This window comes from Coloeus monedula, assembly GCF_965178545.1.
Source record: "Coloeus monedula genome assembly, chromosome: 12".
Taxonomy (NCBI): domain Eukaryota; kingdom Metazoa; phylum Chordata; class Aves; order Passeriformes; family Corvidae; genus Coloeus; species Coloeus monedula.
The window spans coordinates 17,802,359-17,821,160 of NC_138792.1; the positions used below are offsets into that span (position 1 = coordinate 17,802,359).

At 39.9% G+C, this 18,802-nt stretch overlaps 1 protein-coding gene across 1 annotated transcript; it reads right to left on the reverse strand.

Annotated features, from left to right (window-relative positions):
- Positions 1-1,394: 1,394 nt before the first annotated feature.
- On the reverse strand, positions 1,395-15,556 carry APOOL (apolipoprotein O like). Its single transcript, XM_082289347.1, has 9 exons — positions 15,507-15,556; positions 11,390-11,494; positions 10,692-10,811; positions 9,592-9,646; positions 9,339-9,437; positions 8,894-8,985; positions 8,449-8,535; positions 6,721-6,877; positions 1,395-5,053 (listed from the first exon to the last, which is right to left on the reverse strand). The coding sequence occupies exons 1-9, from the start codon at positions 15,516-15,518 to the stop codon at positions 4,956-4,958; spliced, it is 825 nt and encodes a 274-aa protein (XP_082145473.1). The 5' UTR covers positions 15,519-15,556; the 3' UTR covers positions 1,395-4,955.
- Positions 15,557-18,802: the final 3,246 nt, after the last annotated feature.

The window sequence follows — 18,802 nt, forward strand, 5'->3', positions numbered from 1 at the left end:
AGTGCCAGCAGACCTGAACAGCTCAGAGATTTGTATTCCACAGCACACCCATTTCCTCCTCTTATTGTCTGAGTTTCTGGAACTCAGCAGAATCAAATGCCAAGTTATGCATTCCGTAACGACATCCAGGCTAATTTAATTTCTTCAAAGAGAGACATATAAGTAAACCAAAGTTACTGACCAAAATTAGTGGTGGAAGATGGAACTGCTCATGATGTTTAATCTTAATTCATTTCAGATCTGGTTCAAGATGGCTTTGGAGAACACTCCTCCTGCAGCATTGCAGGGGTCCTGAGAGTGACACAAACCGAGCACGAGCTACAGATTTCCCAAACATTGGTATCAGGACTGCTACAAATAGAGGCCCGAAAAGGTTACCAAGGCTTGAAACCATGACAGGCTCAGTTTACACCCACTCCCTGGTCACAGCAATGGAATTTCTTTCAGTTGTTCCAGGAAAATCCATCTCCCATGTCTGTAAACTAACTGCACCTTGAACAATGGTGTTCTGCCTTTGCCCACTGTGAACCCAGGGTTTCACTGGGGTTTGTACTCCAGCTCTGGTCCACAACAAAAGCACATCAATGCTGGGGCAGGATAAAAGGCAACACTGACTTCTAGAATGGCTTCAATCACAGCTTTCCTTGGCTGCAGCTTACCACCAGCACATAGCTGAGCTTGGCTTCTGGGAATCCTTGCACTTTAAAATAAAAACCACACACAATCCAGTGCCTACAGATTGTCCTTTAAAAGTATAGGCTTCGTAGGACCCCACTATCATTTTGGATTCAAAGTACATTTTCAGCATTTCACTGTGGTTCAGAAATACTGCAAACTTTCACTACAAGATAACTACAGTGCTGCATTCCAATACCTTTACGGTATTTCCCAAGCTGTTCAAGAATCACAGTGACAATCTGCCATTCAAACAGCCACATCACTCATTTACACAATTTTCCTCCTTTCGAGTAATTTACTCTTTAGGTTAAGCCATGTATTACATAATTTATGACTCTTGGTTGGCAAATTGCTTTACCTGGAAGACTGGCACAGAGTCACACTGAGGTAAACACATTTACTACCTGTTTCCTTCTTGAACAGTGTCATTCCTTCAGCATGGATAAAAGCTTCAGTTTTTCCAAGTCCTGAACTATACCATTCTTTAGAAAAAAAAAACAAAGAAAAGAAAATGGAAGCACTTCTCAAAATTTAGGACACCGAGCATTCATCTGTCCTTAGTGTTACTTCAGCAATTTCTTCCAGAAGAGTTTCAGTACTTCAAGGGTGAAGTTTTTCCCCCTACATTAATAAACCAAAGTCATTACCGAAATGAACTCTTAAAAAGAAAGGCAAGGAATTGACAGTTTTTCTACAGATGGAACAACAGACAAAAGTTAAACGTACTTTTAAAAACGTATCTTATCACCCTTTATTTCCAGGTGCTTCACAGCAATATGACAAAATAAAGTATCACAATCAGTTTTATCTAAAAAAAATATTCATATCAACAAGTTCCAAATCTCTCTATATTGAATACAATCAACCATAAATAAAAAACCATGCAGCAAATTAAACCTATTTCTGTATTATAAAATACCATGTGACCCCATTCTTTAAGACACTGAATTTTTCACAAATATATAACTTATATAAAAATTACAATATACATTCTTACTTTTATAATGTTGTTGTATTATTGCATTGTGAAATAAACTTTAAGTGACTTTTAAGGATACATTTGAGAGGCATTTCAAAGTGTTTTGCTACAAATTAATAAAACCATGTCTCACAATAAAACTTTTCCTATGTTTTATGCTAATTTTTCACTGTAGCAGATTTGTCGGTTGGGTCCGAAATCTTCAAGAGCCCAAGTCAGGCACATGGTTACCCAGGATGGCATCATGTAGATGTGAATTTGCTTTTTTAAAGCCATTGCATAGCACCTTTACTAGAAATTACTAATATAGTCATGTGGCTACAGCTCCTTGCAGTCAGCTGTAAAGTATTATATAACCCTTGGAGGTTCAGATGTCTGAACTGAAAGCAGAGAACACACCCAGCCAGAATACAAAATTTCCCATACTTTTCTCCCACTTTCTTTGGCTGCAGTTAGGGAACAGTTGTCTTTAGCTGTACCTGTTTCACAACAAAAACCCTCTAATTTTAACCCCATTGTGTGGGGATAGTAAACAAAAACTGGTGATAAAAATGAAGTAAACAGAAAATTACCCCACCTTGAGGAGAAAGAGAAATCTCAGCTGATGAAAACACTAAGCTAAAAAGTGACAGTAATAGCAGCAGCAGCATCACCAGCGAATCACAGACTGGGAGGGTTGGAAAGGACCTTAGAGCCCATCTTGTTCCACCCCCAGCCACAGGCAGGGACACATTCCACTATCCCAGGTTGCCCCAAACCCTGTCCAACCTGGCCCTGAACACTTCCAGGGATGGGGCAGCCACCTGGCAAACCCTGACCTGGAATAATCCTGTGCTGCTCACTCCTCTCACCTACCTCAAAGAAATGACACAGCACAGGGACTCCATTCCATGAGCTGCAGAACTGCATCCCTTATCCTGTTCATTCATCAGAGTGGGCAGGAACACTACTTTTAAGTTATGTCCCAGAAGATGTTTAACTCTGAAGTTTAGTTCTCTACCAATGTTGCCCTAAGGAGTAATTTGGGACTGAAATACAGCCCCAGCTTTGCACACCAGGGCCATGCACAGCATGAACCAGATCAGGGGCTGCAATGGAAGGGGCTTGCATGGGACACCTGACTCCTGCCTGCCCAACCAAGGAGCCCGTGGACATTCTGCAGACCAGATACCCCCACCCGTACCACCAGCTTTGAGTGGAAATGCCCTCAAAACCTGGGAAGACCCTGAGCAGTTTTTGGCACCACGACAGCGTCCTAAGGCCTGCTCTCCTGGGAAGGGCAGATGTGCTGGTTCCATAACAGCAATCCAAAGCAGCTCGTCTCCCTGCTCCCAGGAGACCAATTCCCGGGCAGAGTTTTCACTATGTCCTGAAAAATCTCACCACAGTAAACTCCTGCAAAATCCAAGCAAATCTGCAGCATCTTACCTTTCCTGTTGACTTGCTGTGGTAGCACATCACTCAAAGTTAATATTTAACAATTTAGGAGCAGAGCAGCTGGGTTTTCCTTTATGTTTTTATCCAGAATGTTATCAAAGGGAGACAGATAATACAATTTCTGGCATCCAGTCATGCCCTTGAAAATGATAATTTCTTCATGATTTTCACTTAACGTCTTCATCTGTTTCCCTGGAAATGGTATATGAAGCCCAGCTACCTAATTTTTCTACTCCTCTCTCCGTGATGAAACACTGAATGTGTCATGTCCAGGAGCTCTCTGAAGATTGATTTAATATCCTGATAGCTGCCTGAATTCTGACTGTTGCCTGGGCCTTTAAGAGATGATTAAAGAAACAAAACACATTAAATCCTGTCAGCTGTCCCAAGCAAGTTTAACTGATAGAACTCTTCTTTTTAAACTCCCATTTTCTGATTTCACCTTGCACTGGACTCGAAGTCCAACACTGCCTGAAATTTGGATTTTAAAATATCAGTTTGTTTCTGAACCATCCTAAGAGCTTTACTTCTTTTGCACATTCACCATTTGTGCCTTCTGCACATTCCATCCTGTAGCATCTCCTCACAACTTTGCTAATCCCACAGGGACACCAGGAATTCTGCCTGTATTTCACTGGTCATTTGCCTTTGCATTATCAGCCTTGGAAAAATGAATCAGGTTGTGAAATTTCTTCAGGAAAGCAGGAGCAAATATCCCATCACATCCCAGTGCTGAGAACAGCAGCATTTCAGGCTTTAGCCTTCCAATCACACTATCTGTTCATATGGTTTCTCTTGCTTCCCCCTCAATTGTACAGCAAAGCAAATTTTCATTAATTGAAAGATAACAGAATGAAGAGAAAAGGAAGTTGAACAGAAGTACAATGATATACATAATGATAAAAGCAGTGTTTGAAAGTTTCATCCTAGGAAATGTAATTTCTAATATTATTCTTATGGAAAAACACAGAATTTAAATCAATGGGTACTGCATACAAACTTGTGAGAAGAAAAAGTTGGCTGCCTACTACATCTGCGTTTTTACTGTCTGTCAGCAGTTTAAACCTTGAAACTACCAATTTCCAGCTTCCTAAACATTTCTAATGGATTTTATATAAATTCAGTATCAGTTTCATGGATTAAGAAATTTATACACAGTTCTTCCAAGTATTGGAAGTAGGTGAAAACTGATGAATAGTCTAGAAAGGACGTTTAGAGATCAGTTGTATGTTTCTGCCCAGCTTCAGTGACATTTGAACACACCAGAGGCATGCAGGACAAAGAGTTGTTTCCATTCACCTTTGTGAAAAAGGCAAACAGTACCAAATTATTCTGTAATCAAAAAAAGTGACTCTTTTACACAAGCATTAAAGCCATTGCTGTTCACACGATACAACCATGGATATTTTAAGGCTACTCAGACCAGCAGGAACTTGCACTTTGTTCCAGAGCTGAAAGACAAAAGACGAAGAAGCCTCTGCAAACCCCATCCCCCACATTCTTCTTTCAGATCAATGAACATCTGAGCCAAAGCAGAGATATGTTTGCATTCTCAAATATCCTTTGTGAAGTGACATTTATTAGCAAGTTTGGCACAGAGAAACCTCATTGGGAGAAGACACTGACAAACCTTGTTTTCTCAGTGTCTCACTAATGACACTGAGTGAATTCCCATTGCTTATATGGAGTCAGGAACAAAATAAGCACTGAACAGAATCATGTATGTCAATAATACAAATCGGGAGATAAGAAAATATCTGATTAAATTATACCTCACAGAGTATGTATTGTAAAGATTATTCCTTCCCTTCTTCCCTCCCCCTTATCTGTAATATTTTGCAGTTTGTAAAGCAGACTTGGCTTAGCTTCTGGTGCTGTACATGTCCACATCTTCTGGGCTGGACTGACCATGGTCCACAAGTTTTGCATCAGGCTTAAATTTTGATGTCTTCACTGTTCCTGTTAGAGATAGTAAAGAAATATCATTTAAAAATATGCATATATTTGAGCTGTAGGGAAAAAACGCTTAGTGTTACATTTTGAGAATTTCTGTATTACCAAACACTAAGAAAAGATCAAAATCTCTCTGTTCGAGTTCAAAGTGTGTTAAGATGTGATAAAAGAGGATGAGGGCATGTGGGAATGCTGAGCACAGCAGTGGATGGAGAGCAGGACCTCCTCCCACTCTCCAATACCACCTCTAACACAGCAGAGTGAGAGAAGAAATTGTGATGCTTTGCCCAAGAAAGTTTGAGGCATGGAAAAAAATCTCCAGTGTTTCTTGCCCCAGTGCTCCCAGGAGCAGAGCTGGCTCCCAAAACCAACCCTGCCAGATCTTCCCTGAAGCTGCTGCCAGATGGCAACAATTCCAAATGAAGACAAGCACTCTTATCTGGTTTCACTTCATGACTTCCAAAACCCATGAACTGAGTTTAGTAAAACACTGAACCCCCCCACTCACCCTGCAGGACAGTGCACAGGCTGACTTATTTAATGATACTGCAATTCCAGAGGCTCTAAGGGAATGTAAAGGAAGTTTTTCTAAGGCTGTGTCCCCTGTTCCTGATCTACTTCTTTTCCAGCTATATCACTTGGTCTAACAAAGGGTGTTACATTCTCCTGAAAACTTTGCCCCATCTTGAATGAGAAAATAAACATCTCTGACAACACAGATTCATTTAGGACATGGATATTTTTGGCTGTATTAGGGACATGAACTAATTCCACCTATGAAAGCAACGACAGATCTAAATACACAAACCCAATAAAGACAGTTTGGCCTGAAGCAAATGTAAAAACAGATCAAAGCATTCCACAAGCTAGATCAGAAAAAATTCAGGTGCAAAGATGTGAATGTATACTATAGTGAAAATAAAGGCAAAAAAGATTAAAACCCTCATTCAAGTACGTTCTGCTTGCTTTCCAGAAAAACCAATTCCCTCCTTCCAAGTTATTTCCTTGTAACAAATAAAATTCAGAAATTGCCCTTACAAAAAGCAACAGTATTTAAAAAAAAATTTAGTTGTCCTTTATAAGGTAATTCCACTGTTTTCTCTTACAAATTGGACTACAAATTTTTTTATCTGTTAAATAGGCTGTTACATGATCAGTTGATCATCTCAACCATTTAAGATGCACAAGGAACCACTGCAAAAAACCCAGGAAAATAAAATCCAATGCTTCATTTCTCATATACTCACTCCTCTTTCCTTCCACTATGGATCATCTCTGCATTGCTAGCAGAGGCTAAAAGTAATGAAGTCCATTTGAGACTTCAATCTTCTAATCATAATCAAAATTAAAACCTTTTTGTGTGTTTTGCATTTGGATTATTCCTTATTTTGGCCTACAAAGGAATCTGGTTTACATTAACATTGGGTGTCTGACATTACTGAGACAGAACAGACAATATATAATTCTGATACTGCGACAGGGCCCACAGTGAGAAAATTATCACCTCCCTGAGGCTCTGAAATATGTATTAAATGACAGCATGTAAAATATGCTCTCAAGAATAATATGCACTGACAGTCTGCTCCAGTTTAGAGCAAGAGTAAGTACAAAATTAAGTCAACTAATTGGATTTGCAAGTTGCCCTGAGATTACACTTGAAATGTTTAATTCACCTGATGATGGCACTGGATCTTCATTACTCCAAGACTCTACTGGCAAAGATTCTGTTCTGTTCAATGATCTTGACTCAACAGCAGACTCAGGTTTGGTACTACAAGTTCCTTTCTTTTTCTTATCTTCTTGCATAATTGGTTTTGACTCTTGCTGCAGCTGTGAACCAAACATTAATAAAAGAAAGCACATGGGTACATGCTTAATACATTATTGCAAAATAAAGCTTTCAAGTCTAGAAGCTTATCTTTTATGAAATTATTTTCAGATATGACATCATACAATGATATTCAACTAGTCAGCTGCACACAAGGGACACTGATGGAAAAAGTAAAATGCATGAAACCCCACAGATCAAATAGAATAAATTCATGTATAAGGGAATTTGACATGAGTATGTACTTGGGAGTGAAGCTGTGGTTTTACTTGAGACCCTCCAAAAAGTTCATTTCCAGGTGAGGAGCCTTTAGCCTTACACAAGACTGAAACAGCACTGAGTGTTTACAGAACACTTACTACCCCTAGTTAGCAGAAGATAGAAAGATAAATAATTCTAACACCTTAGTAATGAAAACTAATATATCTTGGGAACAGGTTTCACTCAGGGAAAAAAAATGAAGTTAACAGAAGTGTCTGTACCACATCAATTCTTGTTTTGCTATTATTTAATGACAGTTATCTGAATCTCATTTTCAAAACTCAGAATTCCATTTGTGCTTCTCAGAGGAAATAAAAGGTGAGGACTGCATGCCAATGAGCACTGTAAATTTACAGCAAAATACCTCTACATGTTAGTATAACTGAGAAATTGAAATTTTCTTTGAAAAGAGCAACGAAAAATTACTCCACAAAGCTGAAATTTTTCTCAGGAAGTGCTACTTTTGTCAAGGTTTTATAAATTTCCACTTGAGAAAAAAAATCCTTTCAGGTTGGATAAAACCCGTGTTTCATTCCAGGATTACTAACCCAAATTCCATATGTAATTTACAGAAGGTTCGTATTGCCCTCTACTCTCTGCTGGCAAGGCCTCAGCTGTTTACTGTGTCCTATTTTGACCACTCCACTTAAAAAACACAAACCACACACAAAATCCCCTAAAAACAGGAAAAGCAGAGAAACTAGAGGGAATTCAGACGAGAACAAGAATTATATCAGAGTTAGAAAGCCTGCTCTGTAAGAGAACGTTATTACTGGAGAAGAGAATGTCAAAAACCATGATACATTTTTCATACATAATAGGTCAATATAAAGAGGTTACTGATCATTTATTTACTATGGTTGCAATGAGGACAGGACAAGGAAAAGAAATAAATCACAGGGTAATTCAAACAGACTTCCTGAAAGGGTTGTAGAAGAATAAGCCATTCATACCTACTGTAATCCTGAGTGTCTTTAGCCTAAATTCAGGGGCTGCTTAAGACCAAAGCTTGAATCAGAATGGATCCTTCATGTCAAGATAAAAAATGAGCTCTAAAAGAAACTCATTCTTCTCCTGTGCACTCTGCATGTATTGTGCACTCTGCATGTATTGTGCACTACAGAGGGGATCTCAGTATCTATGGGTGTGAAACGTGTAAGAGCAATTAAACACTGAAGTGACTAAACGATCAGATTGGGGTTCGTGCCTTGCTTAACACAATCAGTAAACGTTAAACAGCATCAGCAGAGGAGTCCACAACTTTCTAATCTCCCTCTCAAGGTGTAAGTTATCATTATTTCCCAAGTCCTACCTTGGAGACAGTTTCTTTTTCTGCCCACAGTGACCTCACAGCCTCATAGGTCTGATGACTCGCACGAAGTAACTTTTTCCCTGTTACCTGTTTTTTTAGAAAAACGTAATTTAACAACAGCTTTAAAAATACATCGACACACATGCCATTCAAATGAAATTAATCATGTCTGCATGAGAACATGCTTGACCCCAAACTAAGGCTTTTCAAGATCCAGTGCATATTTCCCTTACATCAAGCAAATTGTAAATAATGTTTAAATTGGTATTAGGACTCCACAGGAAACATTCCCACGCTAAATCCACCTACTCCAAATGAAATCAAAACCTGATCAGCAAAAAAGTGCTCTGGCAATGTTGGCACAGTAGACTGGAGCACCAGTTTTAAAGGATCCAAACTTGTCTCACTATGTTGGAACTGACCACAGATAAACCCAGAAACTTACCTTAGCAATGACCACTGACTGAGCTGGGTAACAAACAGAATATCCTGCAGCAGTAAGTCCCAATGGATAAGCAATTTTCTTAAACCTAGAACCTGTATAGAGCCAAGTATTTTGAATAATTAGACAATAATGAAATGCAAACTAAATAGTTGTAGCAATTAAATGCAGGAGACATTGACATTCTGAAAGAGAAATAATCCCCAACTAGGTTTTCCAATATTGTGAAGAATGAGAAGAACAATTGTATTATTAGTCTGTCTAATCTTGCTCTGTCAGGTCTCAGCCAGCTTCTAACAGCAATGAATAAGGTCCTTTCAATTTACCAGGAAGGATTTTTCTTTTAGTCACACAGGATTTTGCCAATGTTTCAGAAGAGTATTCTGACCACAGAAATTGCTACATGCTCCATATCCCACAGACCAATAATGAAAGAAGCAAACCCTACCTTTTCTTGCCAGCACTACACCAGCCAAGCCTGACACCGTAATTACACTGGCTTTGGGAAGAAAGTCTGGGGGAGGGTTGTTCAGGTAAACATAAGCATCTACAAAATGGAAAAAAAAAGAAGACAAAAAAGAAGCAGGGAAATTCAGTATTAGTAATTTTATTTTATTTCCCACTTAAGAAATAAAGATGAAAACTTTGATTTTACTGAGAGTTAATATACATGAAATGAGACAGGTATGTGACTTGCCTACCTTTTCCAAACTGAATTGCATCCACTATTCCATTTTTAACAAAGACAAAAGCACTCTACAAAGAAAAAAAATGAAACCAGAAAGTAAAATCTCTGCAAAAGTAGCTGTTCACATATATCTCAGCACGAGACAAAGAATTACTGTGTAACTTTAAAAAACCCAAACCAGATCAGTGACCTTCTAGAAAGGCTGTTCAGAGATCTACCCTCTTTGTGACAAACATTTTTATATTTTTAAAACTTACCTTGACAATTAATTTTTTTAAAAAAATCTCTAATGTAAGCTCACTTTCAAAACTGACATGTCAGGAACTGTAGAGTAGGAAAACACCTGGACGCCAACTGTACAATATGAGAAAATTCAATTATAAAATACAATCTTCTCTTCCCTAAAGAGTCTCTCAGGAAAACCGTTTGGAAGAACACCACCGAATTTGTACCGCCAGAGGTCACTGCTACTCAGTGTCAGGAACTCTCACTGATTAATGGCATGAAAAAGTTTGCTACAGATTTATAGCAAGAGTATTTCAGTCATGCAGTCACTGACAACATTTTGACACACCAATGGAATTAATAATTTACAGAAAATACAGGAAGACGTTTTGAATTTTTTTTTTACAACTATTAGGGTCTACATTTTTATGTAAAAGCAAAACACAAGCATAAAATCTCTTCCTGCCAACAGCCAGGGTGAAGCTGCTGCTTCCCAGCAGGTACAAGAGCAGTGACAGGCCCCACAGTTCCCTCTCCACCTGGAACAGGCAGTAACAGAGCTGGGAGGTATTTCTGACGACTTGTGAGGAACACCCTGCTGCAACAGGTACATGAGAGGCACTCTGTCTTTTTTGTCAGGTACTGCCCTTTAAAAGCAGCTCCTTCTCCATGGACTGCACCTGGAATTTCAGACTCCGAAACGTCCTCAAGTCCCACCAGCAAGAGTTTACTACTGCTGTAGAAGGAGGGCTCATTTTTCCATCCTAAATTATCTTATGCCAAGACAAGAGACTGCAAGAAACCCTCCAGGGGGAAGTAACCTGTTTTTTCAGTGGTGAGTCGAGTGCTGAGGAACTGTAGGAAGCCTTGGGTGCAGGCTTTCCTTACCTGGCACCACCCAAAGTAGCGGCCGGTCGTCTGTCGCACTGCCGAGAGCTGCTGCTGCAGGTGCCCAGGCTGCTCCTCGATGTATTTTGACTTCAGAGGGGGTGCACTGTAAATTGGGAGCTGGAAACAAAGGCACAGCTGTACAGCAGGGACAGAGTTCTCTATTCTCAGTAGCTGCTGCACTTGAATGGGGTTTTTCAAGCCTGCAAATGCTCAGTATTCTCAATATGGCAAACAAAACCTCTACATGGAATTATGAACTTTTAGAGTTCCAAACTGACTCAAGTGTGACTTCACTCTTTAGAAATGAAAACTGAAGCAACTCTACAGATTCTAAGCAGCAAAATTACTGAGTATGACAAACTATCATTCAGCAAAGGCATGAGCAAGAATAATCAGAAGATGGATGTGTGTATTACTAGAAACTGTACATTAGAAAAGGATGCATCCGAAAGTATTCTATTTTTACCTTTTCTGACTTCATTTTTGAACTACTGTAATAATGACAATGAGACAAAACTTTACTAATTTAGTAACACTTTGTGCTTTATTTGAGCTACAGTTGTCAGTTATTTATTATCACCTATTACTTTGCTATGTATTTTAGTTACTGGGTAATATAATTCAATGGAAAGAGCTGCTATTCTGCAGATCTTTCCAGTATTATTTTAAAGACCAGCAAAAAGGAGGATTCATACCTTATCTGGCTTCACCAGCTGACTTTTTGACTCCTTTTCTGTTGCTGCATATACAGTAATACATACAAATGGCAGCCCAGAATAAACAGCTGCCAGCTTTGCCACCTGGGACAGAGAGATGAAAAAAGGGAGTCTTAATGCTGAAATAAAAATTTCCCTTGGGCTTCATCAAATATGGGATTAAACAAGTCACTTTTAAAACCTTTTTTAAGCCTTATGCCTTTTAGAAATGCCTTCTGACTTATACGAAGATTATCTCAAATTACAATGGTAAAGAAAAAGTTAAAGATCCCTGACAACAGTTTTATGTCCAAAATACGAGGAAGAACTTTGTGCTCAAAGGCACACTGATGCTTCCTTCACCTGTTCGGATGAATTCAGATGTAATTTACTCAGCATGCAGGAACTCCAAGTCAATGAATGACTCATTTCAGCAAAAACACGCTGATTTTATTTGCTGCAGAGACAGAGCAAGCTCCTCTTCCCCCAGAGACTGCCAAGCAGGGCAGTGACCCTGAGCAGGAATTTGTGAGAGCTCTGCCCCTCTCCTCACTGGGAGGGCATCCCCAGGTGTGTGAGCAGACACTGAGCCCACAGCACGTCTGTGTCTGCAGTGGCACAGGGGGAGATGCCAAAACTCGTGACATTAAAGGTCTGTGTGCTTCCCTTGCTGCCCCAGCTGTGTGGGGAGGTGTGGATGTGGGCAGAAGGAAGATGGAGGTGACTCCACTGCCAGAATCTGCAGAGAAAAGTCTTACATACAAAAAATAAACATCAGCCACGCTGCCACCAGCAGGGCTGGCCATGAATCCAGTCAGTCACATGCTGACAAAAGATCTAACATCCAGCGTTAGTGAAGGTTACACAGCAACATCAAACTGTCAGTACAGCTGAGCTCTTGGCTGCCATTCCAAGAGCCACTTGCCATCTTTCCTTCCATGCCCAACAGCAGGAAAAGCCACTGGGATGTTCTGCTGGCTCATGTGCCCAGCCCAGGATCGTGGCTCTCGTGACACCCGACAGGCCCAGGACACAGAGACCAGGTGAGAGAGGAGGATGACAATCAAAGTAAGTCCCAATTAGCACAATAATTGCCTCTCTGATAAGAAACGCAAAATGCCACAGTCTGAGCTACAGAAGATCATATAGAAGAGGTGTGTGTCCTCAAAATCTCTGTATTTTCAAAGAATTATTAAAGAAAAACTATTTAAAACCTATCACATAATTCAGATTACTTATTTCAGTACAGCATGCTACCAGAACAAGATACCAATTTTCAGTAGACACTAGAAGCACAACTGAATTTAAAAGTGACAGAGCATGGAAAAGCTGTACTGTTCACTTAAAAAAATTCATATATTTTTAAAAGTCACAATGGAGTTCTGTGCTCAGTGCAAAAGAGAAAGCTATATTGGGAATGATGAAAGTGGTCCAGCTCCTGACTGACAGTAATTGCTTTACTTTTGTGTGCCTGCAGACAAACACATAAATGTTTGAAGATCTAAGGAAACAGCTGTACTGGCTAACATTTACACTGGCACAGTTATTCCAAGAGGGTTTCACCCTTTTCTACTGAAATCACAAAGAACCAGACTGAAAGAAAAAGCAACATCACCTTGACTGCATTAAAGAGGATTCACTGCATGGAGCTGTTTATCCTGTTCCTTATCTAATCATGAGATGCACTAAAAAGACTCAATTAGCTAAGTTGTTTCTCATATTCACTTATTGAAATTATTTTATTAAAAGTTTCTTAAGAGGCATTATGTATTAAGCAAGGAAAATCATATATTGTTCAGCTGAAGAAATCAAAAAGCATTTTACCTATGAAAACTTCTACAGAAGTCACTGAGAATTAGGAAACGGCAGGATCATATTGATATATCAAACACTAAGAAAGAAGCACAGAGAAAAACACCTGCACCAAGCTGGAGCTGTGAAACACCCTGGAATTACATGTTCAGCCAGTAGAATGATTTCAGAGCATCAGCTGATAACTGACTTAGCTAGAAATAAAAATCTTCTTTTGGATGAATTCAGGAAATTGCTGCAGCTACAAAAGCGATGAGGCCAGGTGACATTTCTGGAGATGAATTCTGCAGGGACACAGAGCTAAACACCAGCAGAAGGGAATGTCAGTGGCAGGAGTTAAAATATTACCTGTAACACCACTGCCATGTTCCTGACCTGCAGTACTTACAACTGAAGGATTTTTTTTTTCCCTAGGCATAAAAGCCCACCAAACAGACATGGCATTATTTTTGATGAGAAGCCTGAACAGCAATTATTTTCTGAAGAAATGCATTATACACTCTCTAGCAGAAAATTGTTACAGCTACGCCTCTTAATAGTAGAACTGGAGTAAGACCAATCAAAATATAATAATAAAACTGTCAAATGTACCTGGATAATTTTGGCTTTAAGTCTTTGCATTTCAAACAATCTGCTTCAAAGTGCTGGAATCTTATCAAAGATAAAAAATACAGATTCTATTAAAAAAAAAAGTTAAAAAGCTGCATCACTACAAAGAATTCACTACGTTGCACTCAAAAGATGCAGAATACAAACTAAACCATAATAAAACCATATAGTTAATTTATGCTAATCTCCAAGACATTGTTTCCCACTGAAATTACAAATTCTGTGTACTTGCTTCAAGAATTGGAGCATGAGTCAGGAAACTTGCTCTGAAAGCAGGAACAGCCTCAAAACAAACATAATCAAAGGAGTGGAGTATATGCAAAATATATGCAAAAATCTGATGCATGGATTTATATATAAAAATATACGAGTTCTCTATCACAAAACGGGAATCTACCAGCCAGGTTAAAATAAGATTAAAATTTAGCTGCTACCTCACATCATATTTTCCATAATAAAATGTTAATTAAAGAATAAAGAGTCATAGGTTTATGACTTTCTCCTACCACTGAGATGTCTTGCAGTGGATCAGAAAACTGTCTCACTCCTTTTGGTTTATTTTTCCCAGAAGTTACACAAGATATGACAATTGCCAGAAGCTTGGGGGCCAAACCCAGTATCCTAATTCAGGTGTGTATTTACATATCTCTAATGACAACTACCAAAAACCCACACACAAGTGGAACAGAGCATCCTCCCAGTTCACCTCCATAGATTGGGTTTTAATCTTGGTCTGCCAGATGGTGACCCACAGAGAGTGAAATCTTAAGAAGAATAAAACTCTTATTAATCTTTCATAGTAAAGAACACACATAAAATTACGTCACTTCACTAAAGGTACTGAATCATTCCGATTTATGTACTGAGCCAAAGTACTTCAAGATCACCCAGCCAGACAGCAAAGCCAAAGACAATTTCTTTTTCCATAACAAACTTATGGTAAATGTTTTATTTTAATTTCTCTGGCTGTCCTTGTTGACATCATAGTTTTCTCTGCAGATATATACACATTTTAAATGCTTTTCAAAAGTAAATAGGAAGATTCATGTGAGAGCAACCTATTCATCAATTTGACTGTGAACATTGGAAAACCTGTCTAAACGCTTGTGAGAAAGCCTAGAGCTTTACAAGCACGTTTTTCTCTGTTTAACGACACTGTATTATTCCTACGAGTCGAGATATTTTAGATACTTGTAACCCTGTTAGCTCGTAACAGCGTGATTTTAACAGCCTTGTTTTAGTGATGTACAGCACTACTAGCACTTTATCATGTTACTACCAAACTATCATCTCGATATTCCTCTAGTTGAAGGTGTTTCGGGGGCTGTGAGTAGATGCAGAATAACCAGAAGAGAAATACTGCCTTTATTCCCTTTTGCACAATTTAACCACCTCTCGAACCAGCTCTTTCCCCCTCAGGTCCCACACTACCACAGAGACCCCTCATTGCCCCACTCCTCCACCTGACCCCGGCTTCCGCGGCACCCGCGGCTCCTTCCCCCCAGCACCGCCGGAGCTGCGGGCGGGCCGGGCGCTCCCGAGGGGCCGCACGGAGCCGCCCCGGCTGCCCCGAGCCCGCGGAGCCCGCGGGACAGCGGGAGCGGAGCCTGAAGGGCAGCGGAGCCTGAGGGGCAGCGGAGCCCGCGGAGCCGCGGGGCCGGAGGCAGCTCCGGCCTGAGGGCGGGCGGACACTCACCTTGGCCGCCATGTTGGACAGCGCCGCGTACGGCGCCCGGGATGGGCCGCGCCGGGCGGGGCCGAGGGGCCGGGGCGGGACCGCGCTCAGACCGGGCGGGATCGCCCTCAGCCGGCATCGCCCCAAGCGGGCATGGATGGTCCCCCTCAGCCGGGGCTGGATCGCCCTCAGCCGGCATCGCCCTAAAGCGGGCAGGGATGGATCCTCAGCCAAGATCGCCCCAAGGTGGGCAGGGATCCCCCTCAGCCAGGGCAGGGATCGCGCCCAGACCGTGCAGAATCCCCCTCAGCCGGCATGGCCCTCAGACCGGGAAGGATGCCCCTCATCCCGCATCGCACTCAGCCTGGATCACCCTCAGAACACACAAAATCCTCCAGAAACGCACAATCTAAGTGCAGATAATTCGTTTATTGAAGTCCAAATTTACAACTGAAGTTTACAACTTTTTTTTTTTTTTTTCCCCCAAAACAAAAGCTTTGTTTGAATTTAGGAAGAATAAATGTTTGTTTTTGTTTTCGTTTTTGTTTTTTTTTTATTAATGTACAGACTATATCTCTTAAATAAGTTAATATCTTTGAAAAAAGAGCAATATGTTCCTTTTTTTAATGTTGCAGTGCAACTTACAACTTACATGTCTGTGCAATGTACCATGAGGTATATGCCCAGTGAGCAACACACAGTGAAGTTTTCCATTCATAAATTTTCATTGTAGACACACAAAAAGTTAACAAGTTATTAATCTGTGATAGAAAAAACTCAGCCGGTTACAGTAATTCACACAGAACTCATCTGGAAAGAGGGAAAAAAGAAACCTAATGTTCATTGCCTATAGAAACTATTGGATCATCTCTCAACATAGACAAGTATAAAATTAAAAATACTGTTGTGAAACTGAAGAAATACTGTATTATCCAGGGGTTGAAACCTCGTTTGACCTGTATTAGTCTAGAACCATTGGTTTTCTCTCTGTAGCATCCATGAGCTGAGGGATTTACTGCGGTACCGATGGAGCATCTGCTCATCAAAGCATTAAGCACGATGGGAATTATAGAAAAGTTGCAGAATGCTCAAAAACTTACAACTCCAACATTTTCCCTGGCATGGACAGGTGGTTTTCCATTGCCTCTTAGTTCATCTCCCAGCTGATTAGAAAAACAAGGCTGAAACATGGAAGATTACTCGTATGTGAAGCTTGACACTTCAAACTTCGCGAGATGGCTCTAAAATACTTATTTTTCTTAATGACAGAAAACATATATTTATTTAAGAAAGAATCATCCACAATATAACTTTGTGATAAATAACAGTTCTGCCTCTAATACATATATACATACTGCTTGTAAACAAAAATGCCCACAGGTCATGGAGTCTCCATGACTTTTATACAAGGCGCTATAGATTTTTTTTTTGTTTGTTTTTTGTTTTTTTTTTTGTTATTGAAAACAGTCCTAGTGAAAGTTTGGTTTATAACCTCCTATTGCTACAGAAACGGTAAGAATGTTTATATTTACAAAGAAACAAAGACCATGGAGACCCCATAGCGTTATTTGCCAAAGATTTGAAGTTGGTGGGGTTTGCAAAATACACGTCGTCAGCACGTTGGACAGGTTGAACACCAGCAGTACGATACTCCAGTGCTTTGGTATTTCAACCCCTGAATATACAAAGACATTACTACAGCCTACTTCACAGTTTAATGCAAGTAAAGTGCAAGCCATAGTACAAGGGTGTCATACATTTCCATACATGTAAGCGTTATCTAAAAAAGGCTCTATACAAGGTTTATTAGCTATTTAGTAACCTAGACGGAAGTCACCTATGGCCCAGCAATTAATGATCTTACAAGGATATTGTCTTTGCAATACAGTATGTGTCAAATGTAAAAAGTTTATTAATACTAGTGCATTTCTCTTATATCCTAACCTGTTTTCTCGTCAGATTTTTAAGCTGAAATCCTTGTTTCTCAGTAAAACAGAAGTCTTAACTGGTAACAGGGTCTTACTGGTTTTTTGGCCAGTGAACACGGTTCGTTAAGACATACTTGTTTCGTGGTTGCTAGTGAAAAAATGCAATAGTTAATATGTATAATGTGACATCCTTAGTTAATCTGCAGCATTCGGACAGATGCATTTACTGCTAGTAAAAAGATCTGTATTGATACCCTCACCAGCTCCTGAGGATGAACAATATTCTAGAAATGTGAGGACAGAAGCTACAGGGCTTAGCTGGTCAAACAGCAGGTTGTTGACGTATTTGATCATTTTTACAACATTGCTTTCTTTCAAGTACTGCTCATACAGTGGCATTAATGCTTAAAGTCCCTAATTGTCACTTCTAACACATGTATGTGCTCGATAAAAATAAAGGTATATCTGCCTGGCCTGCATTAAGAATGAATATGGTTCTTTTCCTGAAGGCAGTTTCTGTCTGAATGATTTCATTTTTTATTTTTTTTTAAGAGGAGGTCCCAGTAGTATATCACCTATCTTCAAACCTGATAGAAGCTTAAACAATATCATTTATAAACCTCCTTCTGGATGTGCAAGAGTGTTAAAACCCGTAAAATGTAGAAAATAAGCTTTAAAAAATGTTTCTTTCACTATTAGTTATATCCAGAGCAGAGAGTCCCTTCCCCCACGTTAGAGAGTGGAACTGATTGGAAACATCACATTTTGCTTGTGTGTAATGGGAGCAAAGAAAATACCTATAAACATCAACTAAGAAAATAGAACCCACTAGTTTTGGTTTAAATAGCCATGTAATTTCCATACATCAGCTGATGTGGCTCAGGTGCGATTTTTAGATGGGATTTTCAGATCTGTGCCCACATAACACCCATGGAGAGCCTCAGCCACTCAGTATGAATTCATCTGAGAGAGGAGATGGAGAACCTTTCCCCACACCATCCTGCCTGGAAAACCTACCCTGAGCGTCAGCTTTAGTGAGGGAAACATTCTGGAAGAAAAAGAGCTTTTTAATACTGAATATAAATGAATAGCTAATATTGCTTCTCCAGTCTTTCCTGTTATGACCCATTTTTTGTCCTAGTGGTAAATAAACATCATTTGGCAGCAGGGAAAGTGATGTGTTGTCTCGGTGGCCTAAGGCATGTGGTACATGGAAAATCTACCATGGAAAACCTGTGCCCTTCTGGCTGCCCTAAAGGCACCATTTCCCTACTGTGAAAACTGAGGAGAGAATAAAATCCTCTATGAGACCAAGCCAACACTTATTTCTCTAACATTAAATGTAGGGAACCCAGGTGTGCCCTGAATGGGGTGTTCGAGCTGAGACCC